The sequence below is a fragment of the Chiloscyllium punctatum genome, chromosome 24 (genome assembly GCF_047496795.1).
Source record: "Chiloscyllium punctatum isolate Juve2018m chromosome 24, sChiPun1.3, whole genome shotgun sequence".
NCBI lineage: Eukaryota > Metazoa > Chordata > Chondrichthyes > Orectolobiformes > Hemiscylliidae > Chiloscyllium > Chiloscyllium punctatum.
Window position 1 is genome coordinate 89,731,512 of NC_092762.1, and position 12,009 is coordinate 89,743,520.

General features: G+C 43.7%; 1 protein-coding gene across 1 annotated transcript in view; it reads left to right on the forward strand.

Annotated features, from left to right (window-relative positions):
* Positions 1-2,060: 2,060 nt before the first annotated feature.
* Positions 2,061-12,009, forward strand: part of mast3b (microtubule associated serine/threonine kinase 3b) — a 301,525-nt gene continuing 291,576 nt past the window's right edge. Inside the window, exons 1-2 of the mRNA XM_072594515.1 lie at positions 2,061-2,233; positions 8,126-8,157. Of these exons, the coding sequence (XP_072450616.1) occupies positions 2,195-2,233; positions 8,126-8,157 (71 nt within the window). The 5' untranslated portion in view covers positions 2,061-2,194. The remainder of the gene's footprint in view (positions 2,234-8,125; positions 8,158-12,009) is intronic.

A 12,009-nucleotide genomic window follows, 5' to 3' on the forward strand; every position in this document is an offset into this window, starting at 1 on the left:
ATTACATGGGCTGCATTCAGCACAGTCAACCCATGTTCTCAATTTTAGTTCTTATTATCACTCATAAAGCTTGGCTTCTGTCCTGGCCTGCTCTCCATAATCTCCTTGTTTACCTTCCCTCATTTCTCTCTCTCTCTCACACACACACTGGGGACAACTGAATTGATTGTAAGCTGTTCAACTTATTGAGACTTCGCCAGATGTTCCAGGGATGAGTGTAATGCTAGGGAGATGGTGCTTGCCATGGAACTACTGTGACAGGAGGCTAATTGTAGAGGATCAAGGCAATCTGGGAGGCTAGAGTTAATATGTGCCATTGCTGACAATGATTAATGTCAGAGCTATTGGGTGCTTGTTAATTAAGGCAAGCTGCCTGATGTTTCTTTGGCATCTGAATGTTGGTGGTCTTCTTGAAGCAGTGGGAACTTCACATTGCAGTAAGGAGAGGTTAAAGATGTCTGCAAATGTACTTGCCAGTGGTCCATGCAGGATCTGAGTCAGCTTCCATGGGTTCACTCTCAAGTAGGCTGATCTAGCGCCTGCGGTGGTGACTATGGGTACAGGCGCACCCGAGGCGGTCAGGTTGGGTGACATTATTTCACTGACGTTCTGTTCAAAACAAGAATACATCGAGCTCATTGAGGAGGGATGTATTGTTGTCAGTGACTCTACTCAACTTCACTTTGTAGCCTGTTGTATTGTGTAAACCTTGCCAGAGTTGACATGCATCCGTGTGGTTAGTCTGGGACTCTAGTTTGGTCTGGTATTGTCTCTTGGCATCCCTGACGGCTTTGTGAAGATTGTAACAAGATTTCATGATTCATCCATGGTTTCTGGTTGGGGAACATCGAATTAACTTCTTTCAGATTAACATCTGAGGATGCCTCTGTTCCTTCGAGCTTTCTAGTGTCCTGTCATCAACTGTGGTGGAAAAGCAAGCTGTTATTGATGGAAATTACTAACAGAATGGTAATGATTGTTTGAAAAATATTTAGAAATAAATGGGGAAGCAAATGCAGAGCTCCATCCTTCAGTATCCAGTGAGTGGAAATATTTGACTATTGGGCAGATGATATTTAGAACAGTTCTGAAGAAGGGTTAACTCTGTTTTCTCTCCACAGAGGCTGTCAGACATGCTGAGTTTCTCCAGCAATTTCTGTTTTTGTTTCCAATCTCCAGCATCCATATTTCTTAGTTTGAGATTAACTTTCTATAGATCCTGGTCCAGAGGTTTATTTCCATGTTGATAATAATACACTTTTAATTCCTTTCAGAGCTCCTGAACCGTTTGTGTCTGACGAGGAGCAATGTCTGGCCAAAGCAGCTTGCAGCTGGTATCATTACATCCATGGAATTTATCTCTGGTTCAGAATGCCCTACATATTTATGGGGAAGGGAGAGTTTCAGTTCATTATTTTCCTCTTCAAAGGATACCAATAGCTTGATTGCCATTGTTGCCTCTGGCCTGTTTATCCTTGATATCCTACTGCTGTCAGATCACATGGAACTGGGAGCCCAGTGGATGGGGTTCGAGAGCTTTCCTCTTTTACGATCCCTTTAGGTATTGTTTTGTTAATAAAGCCCTGAGTGTGAAGCTGATCCTACTGCAATTTGAGGATGATATAAAAAATGAAGAATTTGAAGAATATGGCATGTGTTCAAGGACTGATTGTAAATCTCCTCAGGAGAAGAAGAGGAAATGCTGTTTGAGGTTGCTGTTTGTGTGCTTGATGAGGTAGTAACACAGGCTTTGAGGGAGGTTATCGTGGCTGTTTCTTTAAGTTGCTATGGAGACTATTTATTTATTGGGATTGATCCTATTGAGGCAACAGGCCCAGTGATGTCAGCACTCAGAAAAAAAACTGCTTGTGCTTCACATTGGTTCTTTTGTTGGTGATACTCCAGCCTAACCCAAGCTGACACACAAGTGTCACTGGCTCTCTCCTCCTGTCTCCATCACCAGCTCTCTGTTCATTCAGTCTCAAACAGATCAGCTGATGCAGACCGGCTGAATCTAGTGCAAGTGATTCTTTAATTGAACGTCTGTACAAAGTACAGAGGGAGAGAGAGAGATTCCCACAGGCAGGGAACAGACGCAAAGTGAGAATCTGAAAGTGCGAGAAATTAACCAAAGCAAGAAACACTGAACAGGGCACAGTGGGAGAACAAGGCAGACAGAATTTGAGTGAAGAAAATGGATGAGCCAAACATCCTGAGGCGCCGTGGGCTTCAGGTAAGTGAAGGAGACCGGAAACTTCCAACTCTAGGCATCGTATACAAGAGAGTAAATGAGTGAATAACACTGACAGTAACATTACAACAGAGAGTAACATCAGTGAGTAATATAGTGAGGGACATCAGGGAAGATACTGCAGAAAGCAAGGGTGCATTGATCAGAACCTCTCAATCCTCAGAGTGACAAGAAACAGAGAGAGGTGATAGAACATAGAATGTATAACATTACAGTGCAGTGCAGGGCCTTTGGCCCTCGATGTTGCACCAACCTATGAAACCAATCTGAAGCCCATCTCACCTTCACAATTCCATTTTCATCCATATGTTTAACCATTGACCATTTAAATGCCCTTAAAGTTGGCAAGTCTACTATTGTTGCAGGCAGGACAGGACATTGGTTAGGCCACTGTTGGAATATTGTATGCAATTCTGGTCTCCCTGTTATAGGAAGGTTGTTGTGAAACTTGAAAGAGTTCAGAAAAGATGTGGATAGTGGGTGGGTGGGGAGAGGCTGAACAGGCTGGGGCTGTTTTCCTTGGAGCGTCGGAGACCGAGGGGTGACTTTATAGAGGTTTACAAAATTATGAGGTGCATGGATAGGGTAAATAGGCAAAGTCTTTTCCCTGGGGTTGGGGAGTCCAGATCTAGAGGGCATAGGTTTAGGGTGAGAAGCGAAAGATACAAAAGAGACCTAAGGGGCAACTTTTTCACACAGAGGGTGGTACGTGTATGGAATGAGCTGCTAGAGGAAGTGGTGGAGGCTGGTACAATTGCAACATTTAAAAGACATCTGGATGGGTATATGAACAGGAAGGGTTTGGAGGGATATGGGCTGGGTGCTGGCAGGTGGGACTAGATTGGGTTAGGATATCTGGTCAGTATGGACGGGTTGGAATGAGTTGTCTGTTTCCATGCTGTACATCTCTATGAATATGACTCTAAGACTTCTCAGCTCTCTCTTTAGGGCTAACTTGTAACTCTCAAATGCCTTGACTGAGCCTTCACGTCTCATCCTAACATAAGCCTTCATCTTCCTCTTGACAAGAGATTCAACTTCTTTTGTAAACCACGTCTCCCTTGCTTGACCACTTCCTGCCTGTCTGACAGATACATAGTTATCAAGGCCACGCAGTAGCTGTTCCTTGAACAAGCTCCACATTTCAATTGTACCCATCCCTGCAGTTTCCTTCCCCATTCTAAGCATCCTAAATCTTGCCTAATCCCATCATAATTGCCCTTCCTCCAGCAATAACTCTTGCCCTATTGTGTATACTATCCCTTTCCATCACTAAAGTAAACATAACCGAATTGTGGTCAATATTACCAAAGTGCCTATCTACCTTTAAATCTCACACCTGTCTGGGTTCATTACCCAGTACCAAATCCAATATGGCCTTCCCCCTTGTTGACTTGTCTGCATTCTGTGTCAGAAAACCCTCCTGCACACACTGGACAAAAGCTGACCCATCTAAAGTACTCGAACTATTGTATTTCCAGTCAATATTTGGAAAGTTAAAGACCCCATAACAACTACCCTGTTACTCTCACTCCTATCCAGAATTATCTTTGCGATCCTTCCCTCTACATCTCTGGAACTATTTGGAGGCCAATAGAAAACTCCCAACAGTGTGACCTCTCCTTTCCTGTTTCTAACTTTTGCCCATACTACCTCAGTAGACGAGTCTTCAAACGTCCTTTCTGCCATCGTAATACTGTCCTTGACTAATAATGCCACACCTCCCCCTCTTTTACCATCTTCTCTATTCTTACTGAAACATCTAAATCCCGGAACCTGCAACAACCATTCCTGTCCCTATTCTATCCATGTCTCTGAAATGGCCATAACATCAAAGTCCCAGGTACCAACCCATGCTGCAAGTTAACCCACCTTATTCCAGATGCTCCTGGTGTTGAAGTAGACACACTTCAAACCACCTTCCTGCTGCCGGTGAACATTTGCGCCCTTGAATCCTTATTTCTGACTTCATTACTCTCAACTTCCTGGACACTGGAACCATAATTTCGGTTCCCACCCCCCTGATGAATTAGCTTAAACACTCCCGAAGAGAACTAACAAATATTTCCCCCCTCAACCCCCCCTGGATATTGGTACCCTTCTAGTTCAGGTGAAGACCATCCTGTTTGTAGAGGTCCCACCTACCCCAGAATGAGCGCCAATTATCCAGGTGTCTGAAACACTCCCTCCTGCACCATCCCCGTAGCCATGTGTTCAGCTCCTTTCTCTCCCTATTCCTCCCTTCACTAGCACATGGCATGGGTAACAAATCAGAGATAACAACTCTGTTTGTTCTAGCTCTAAGCTTCCACCCTAGCTCCCTGAATTTCTGCCTTAGATCCCCACCTTTCTTCCTACCTTTGTCATTAGTGCGTATGTTGATCACGGCTTGGGGCTGCTCCCCCTCTCCCTTAAAGATCCTGAAACCACGATCAAGGACTAAATGAATCCTGGCACCTGGGAGGTAACACAGCAACCGTGAGTCTCTCTCGTTCCCACAGAAGCTCCTATCTGTCCCCCGAACTATGGAGTCCCCAGTGACTGATACTCTGCTCCTCTCCCCCTTTCCTTTCTGAGCAACAGGGACAGACTCTTTACTAGAGATCTGTACCCTATGGCTTACCCCTAGTAAGTCATTCCCCCCGAACAGTATCCAAAACGATATACTTGTTATTGAGGGGAATAGTCACAGAGGATACTTGCACTGTCTCTTCTCTTTCCATCCGCTGACTGTAATCCATCTGCCTTTCTCTTGTATTTGAGGTGTGACTACCTCCCTGTAACTCCTCTCAATTATCCCCTCAGCGTCTCGAATGATCTGAAGTTCATCCAGCTCCAGCTCCAGTTCCCTAATGCAGTTTTTGAGGAGCTGGAGTTGGGTGCACTTCCTACAGATGCAGTCAGCGGGACACTCGGGGTGACCCTTACCTCCCACATTCTGCAGAGGAACATTCAACTTCCCTAATCTTCATTCCCACTATTCAGAGACTGTATAAAAATAAATAATAAAAAATAAAGAATAAAGAAAAAACTAGTTATCTTACCAATCTGGTGCACTGAATCTTTTCTTTGTTTAGAGGAGGAAGATGGGTGGCGGACACCATGAGGGCTATTTTTCAGACAGGATATAGTGGGATCCCCAGGGGATTGTATGAGGGTCACTGGTTATCTTGATCTGTATTACTAGCCTATAATAAAGCTGCTCTTGTAGTTATGTGGCATGGAAGTGATGTGCCAAATGCCTCCTTTCCACTTCTACAATTCTGTGGTAAAAACAGAAATAGCTGGAGAAACTCAGTAGGCCTGGGGAGCATCTGTGGAGAGAGAACAGAGTAAATGTGTTTGGCCCAGTGACCTTTTTCAGAAGAGATTCAGAACAATTGCATGATATTGTCAGTAAACAACAGGGAAATGAATGAATAACGTGGTCTTTGTGTTGTCCACCTCTATGACGTTATGGCCAGCAATATTGAGATTAACACCAGTGAGAGAAACAGAAAGTTACAGGCACTAACGTAATGGTAATGTTAATGGATAAATACTCAAGAAACATGAGTTCAAATTCCATCATGACACAGATTAGAAGTTAATTTAATTAATTGATTACATCTTGAATGTTCATAAAGCTGGCAGGGAATTACTGGATTATTACAAAAATCCATCTGATTCAGTAATGCCCTTGAGGAAGGCAAATATAGCATCCTCATGTGCTTTGGCCTACATGTGAATCCAGACTCACAGCAATGTGGTTGTCTCTTACCTGCCCTCTGAAATGACCTACAGAGGCAATCACTTTGAACAAGCTGAATGGTTCAATAAATGTAAAACTGGACACAGCATCTGACACAAGAAATGATGAAGCTGTAATATGCCAGGGGGACCCTGCAAACCGCTGTCACTAACATCATGGAACTTGTGTTAAAATTGGAAGAGCTGCCAAACCGAGTAGTTAGAGACTAAATAAAACTGCCAATGCTGGAATCCAAGAAAGACAGGAGGCTGGAAGAACACAAATCAGGAGGTGGAGAAGTCGGCATTTCTGGTGTAACCCTTCTTCAGCACTGGGGGTGGGTGTAAGGAGACCTATAGATAAAAGGTGGGAGGGGGGCATGGGGGAGGGTTTTGGGTGAGGAGAGGGGCAGGGTGGTGGGTTAGGAACAGGTAAACAAGGTGAACTGAGTAGTTAAGCACAACCTGAACTAGTCATACTCACCAAAACAAAACTTTAAATCAATATACAGATTCCACCATCAGCTGCCCCAAGATTAGGTGCAGATTATCTAAAACTGAGAAAGGAAGAAATTTCATCATTTGAATGTTTGTGAAACTTTGCAGTTCTTTCTCACATAGGTTCTGGCTGTTCCATCATGGACAGTATACAAGGCTGAGATGGATGGATTCAGAGAAGCTGGGACCTGGGGAATGCTTGGGAAACTGGAATTGAAGCTGATAATTATTCAGGATGGTATTGAATGACAGAATAGGGTCAAGGTCTAAATGCTCCACTCCTTATTTTTCTTAGGTTTGTACATTCAAAGGTGAGATCAGACTAACTTGCCTTGGCTTTATGAATCCCCAGCAAAATTGAAGTTAATAGGAATAAGGAGGGATGCTCTCCTGGTCACACCTGGTTTATGCTATGGGAGACAACAATCTCAGCACCAAGGCCCCTCGGCAAGAACTCCCCAGGGGCTGAACCCAACTATCCTCAATTGCTTCAGCAATGACATTCCCTCTATCATAAAGTCAGTGGTTGGGATGTTCATTCATAACTGCACAAATTTTCTCATAACTCCTCAGATGCACAAACAGTTCATATGCACAAATGCAGCTAGACCTGAACATCCAGACAGGGGCTGAACAGTGGCAAGCAACATTTGACCCACTCAAGTGTCAGGCAAGGACCATCTCCAGTGAGAGAGTCTAACCACTGTCCCTTGACAGTTAATGGTATTTTGGAGATGGTGAGGACTGCAGATACTGGAGAATAGGAGTGGATAAAGAGTGGACCTGGAAAAAGCACAGCAGGTCAAGCAACATCAGAGGAGAAGGGGAGTCAATGTTTCAGTCAGAATCTTTCATCAGGATAGAAAAAGGTCTAAGAAATAAAGGGGAGGGAATTGGTCTGGGGCAAAGGTGGGTGGCATGGCAATAGTTGGATACAGGTAGGAGGTGGCTGTGATGGGTTAGTGGGAAGGGTGGAGCAGGGAGGTGGGAAGGAAGATGGACAGGTAGGTTAAGGGGTGGGTGAAGAGGTGGGGTCTGGGGAGATTTGGAAGCTGGTTAATTGTAGGTTCTATGGCCATATAGTACTGCCATCACTCAACCATCATCACCACCTGCTCTCCCCACCACCCCCCACCCACCCACTATCCACATCTTGTGGTATTCAATGATCAGAAATAGAATTGGATTTGACTTGGAACAGCCTTCCCCTCACTAGCACCAGGTGAAAGACTTGCTCACACAGTCAATAACATCGGTAAGTGACACGGACAGTAATGATGGTGCAAATTATTCTTGAAGTATTTCAATAATATTTTGCTTGACCCTGTTCTAATATTTCAGAGTCAAACAAAGAGAATGCTGGAGAAACTCAACAGGTCTGGAAGCATCTGTGGAGAGATAAAGAGTTAATGTTTCGAGTCCAGTATAACTCTTCGTTAGAACTGTTCTGCCATACCACAGATGCTGTAAGAGCCACTGAGTTTTTCTGATGTGCTTCAGATTCCAAAATGCACAGTATTTTGCTTTTATTAATATTTAGGCACGGTTTGCTGCAGCAGATGTGATATTTAACATTTTCTTTGTGGCTGGCCATCTTGCTATGACTGGGACATTGTTCAAGCTGAGTCTAGTTTTGTTCTTTTGCAGAAGGAGTTGAGTTTGCCAAGGAGACACAGTGTGTAAGTATCCAACACTTTGTGGGTTGCTTTAAGATACTAACCAGCTCTGCAGCTTGTCTTTAGCTTGAAATGAAGGCTAATCACTGTCTACATCTTTCATTGCCGAAATGGTCACACAAACTAATAGATGATAGGATCATAGAAACATTAACCCATCGCTGCCCAAATGTTTGAATGCAGGGTCATGGCATTATTCTTGTACAAGAAAAATGAGAGATTCACCCTCAGCAATGATTGGGTTCTGGATTAGTGGTGCTGGAAGAGCACAGCAGTTCAGGCAGCATCCAAGTAGCTTAGAAATCGACGTTTCGGGCAAAAGCCCTTCATCAGGAATCTGTCAGTTTTTATGAAAAGCTTTTCAGAAAGTTTGGTTCAATTTACAGGAACTGACATTTGATGTTTAATTTGTAATTGTGCCAGGATGACACTCATGGCAATTTTGACTTTGGATTTTTGCTTCTGGTGATGACCCTAAATGTTTGTCTGATTTGACAACAATAACCTCCATTAAAATAGCATCTTTCATACCTGCAGTACATTCTGGTGGGCAGTGCTGAGTGGATTAGCCATATATCCTCCCCCACCTCCTGGGCAATATTGACAGCACCCACCTGGGATGGTGGACGGTGGGATTCGTTCTCTTCCCTGCACTGCCATGCAGAGCTGTGCCATGTGGATTGTCAGTGAAAAATGGAATTGTGGGCTAGCAGAGCAGCACAGTGATTGGACAGGGAGTGATAGGCTCCATGCACTCAAAAAGGTCACAGGTGTCAGAAGGTCAGAAGGTTCAATGAGCCTGATGGGGCCAAGTGTCTGATTGAATGAAGGGTTGGAGGGTCCTGAGAGTATCTAGCATTCATGGGGTATGGTGGGACAGAGTGGGGGAGTGTAATGATCTGGCCATACAACGTGTAGAGTGCACAGTGTCGAATGGGTAAAGGGGCTGATATGTCAGTAACATTCCTGTAAGATTGAGCCGGACAGCTGCACCCATTCCTGAAGAAGGGCTCATGCCTGAAATGTCAATTCTCCTGCTCCTTGGATGCTGCCTGACCTGCTGCGCTTTTCTAGCAACACATTTTCAGCTGCACCCGTCCCCCACCTCACTAGCACCCAGTTCCCAACTTCCGACTCTGATATTACAGGTTGAAGGCTAAGGAAGGATATAGCACTGGAACAATAAATGCATATAAAGGGCACATCAGAGGTTGGGAATCCTGCAGCTAGTAACTCACCTCATGACTCCCCAGACCCTGTCCATGATCTACAAGTCACAAGTCAGAAGTGTGATGGAATACTCCTCACTTGCCTGGATGGGTGCAGCTCCAGTGGCACTGAAGAAGCTTGACATCATCGAGGACAAATCAGCTGCCTAATTGGCACCACATTTACCAGCTGCAACATTCACTCCCTCCACTGTCAGTGGCAGTGTGAGCTCTCTATGAGATGAACTGCAGTTACTCACCATCTAGAAGGACAAGGGCAGCAGATACATGGAAACACCACCCCCTGCAAGTTCCCCTTCAAACCACTCACTATCCTGACTTGGAAATATATCGTTGTTCCTTCATTGTTGCTGGGTCAAAATGCTGGAATTCTTTCCCTAAGGTCATTGTGGGTCAACCTATAGCACATGGACCACAGCAGTCCAAAAGCAGCAGCCCACCATCACCTTCTCAAGGACAACTAGAGATGGGCAATAAATACTGGTTAGCTAGCGAAGCCCACATCCCATGAGCAAACTAAAAACAGAAGTTCAGAGAATTGATTCAGTTTTAAGACTTGAAATACTCAACTTTCCTGCCATAAAAATAAATTGATACAGCATAGAGACAGACAGCCAAACCAAATCAATAAGAGCATCTGCAAGAGGAACAGGAGTAGACCATCCAGCCCCTCAAACCTGCTCCAAAATTTAATGGGATCATGGCTGATCTGACATTCCTCATGTCCACTTTCCTGACCTTTCCCTATAACCCTTGATTCCCCTTTTGATCAAGAATCTGTCAATCTCAGCCTTAATTGTATCTAAGGATTCTGCCTCCACATCTCTCTGTGTCAAAGAGTTCCAGAGTCTCACACCTTTTGAGAAAAGAAATTCCTCCTTATCTCAGTCTTAAGTTGGTGCACCTTTATTCTGAGGCTATTACCTCTGGTTCCAGCATCTCCCAGGGGAAACTTCCTCTCAGCATATACTGTATCAAGCTCCTTCAGAATCTGAGATGTTTCGATGAGATCACCTCTCATTCTTCTAAACCCAGTGGGTAGAGTACCAACCTGTTTAACCTTTGCTCATAAGACAATCCCTCCACACCAGGGACCATCCTAGTGAAACTTCTCTGAACTGCCTCCAATGAAATAATACTTTTCCTCAAATAATGGGGACCAAAACTGCTCACAGTACTCCAGGTGCGGTCTCACTACCACCTGTAGAGTTGCTATGTGATTTCTCTATTATTATACTCCAACCGCCTTGAAATAAGGGCTAACATTTCATTCGCCTTCCTGATGATCTGCTGCCCCAGGGTGCTAGCTTTCTGTGTTTCATGCATAAGCACTCCCAAGGCCCTTTGTGTGCAGCTTTCTGCAGTTTTAGTCATCTGTATAATAGCCTATTCTTTTACTCTTCCTTTCAAAATGAACACCTTCACATTTTCCCACTTTGTACTCTGATTGCCAGCATTTTGCCTACTTACTTAAACTATCAATATTTCTCTCTGTAAATTGTTTGTAGCTGTCTCACAACATGTTGTTCCACCCACTTTTGTGTTGTCTGCAAATTTGGCTATAATGCATTTGTTTCTCTCCTCCAAGTGATTAATAAATATTGTAAAAATTAGCAATCCAGGCATTGACCCCTGTGGAACCCCACTGGTCATGGGTCACCAACCTGAAAAAGAATCCTCCTCCCCACTTGCAGTTTCCTGCCCATTAGCTAATCCTTATCCCTGCCAATATCCTACCTCCAACACTGTGGGCTTTTATCTAATGACTTATCCTTTTGTGAGTTAATTTGTTGAATGCCTACTGGAAGTTGAAATACAATACACCTACTAGTTGCCCTCCCTCTATCCAATTTGGTTGAGACTGCCTAAAAGGTTCTAATGAAGTAGACACGATTTCCCTGTCATGAAGCCATGCTGATTCTGTTTGATTACATTGTGATTTTCTATATGCTCTGCTATTACTTCCTTAGTAATTGATTCCAACATTTTTCCAACAGTACATGTTAGGCCAATTGGCCTGTAGCTATCCACGTTTTGGCTCCCTCCCTTTTTGAATAGGGGTGTCACATTGGCAGTTTTCAAATCCTCTGGCACTTCAGAATCCAATGGTTTTTGGAAAATTATAACCAATGCATCCACTATCTCTGTGGCTACTTCTGTCAGGATTGTGGGATGTAAGCCATCAGGGCCAGGAGATTTATTAGCCTTTGATCTCACTAGTTTGTCTAATATAACTTTTTTAGTGATGTTGATAGTGCCTAATTTCTCCCCCATATTCATTAGTATTAATGGGATTTTTCTGAAGTATTTTCCATCATAAAAACTGGTGCAAAATATCTGTTTAACTCCTCTGCCATTTCCTTGTTCTCCATAACCTCCTCCCCAGATTCATTATTTTACATGGCAGATGTTCACTTTGACCTCTCTCTTCCTTTTTCTATATTGAAATCAGCCTTCCTACTTCTTTATTTGCAACATAGTAAAATTACAAAGAATCTCAAAATTGATTCCCAATGGTTCTTACCCAATCCCAGAACAATCAATTCCGGGCACTGGTTTATGGCTTGAACAAAAGACTAAGCAATTTATTAGCAATATAGAACTTTAGCAGAGTAAAATTAAACAG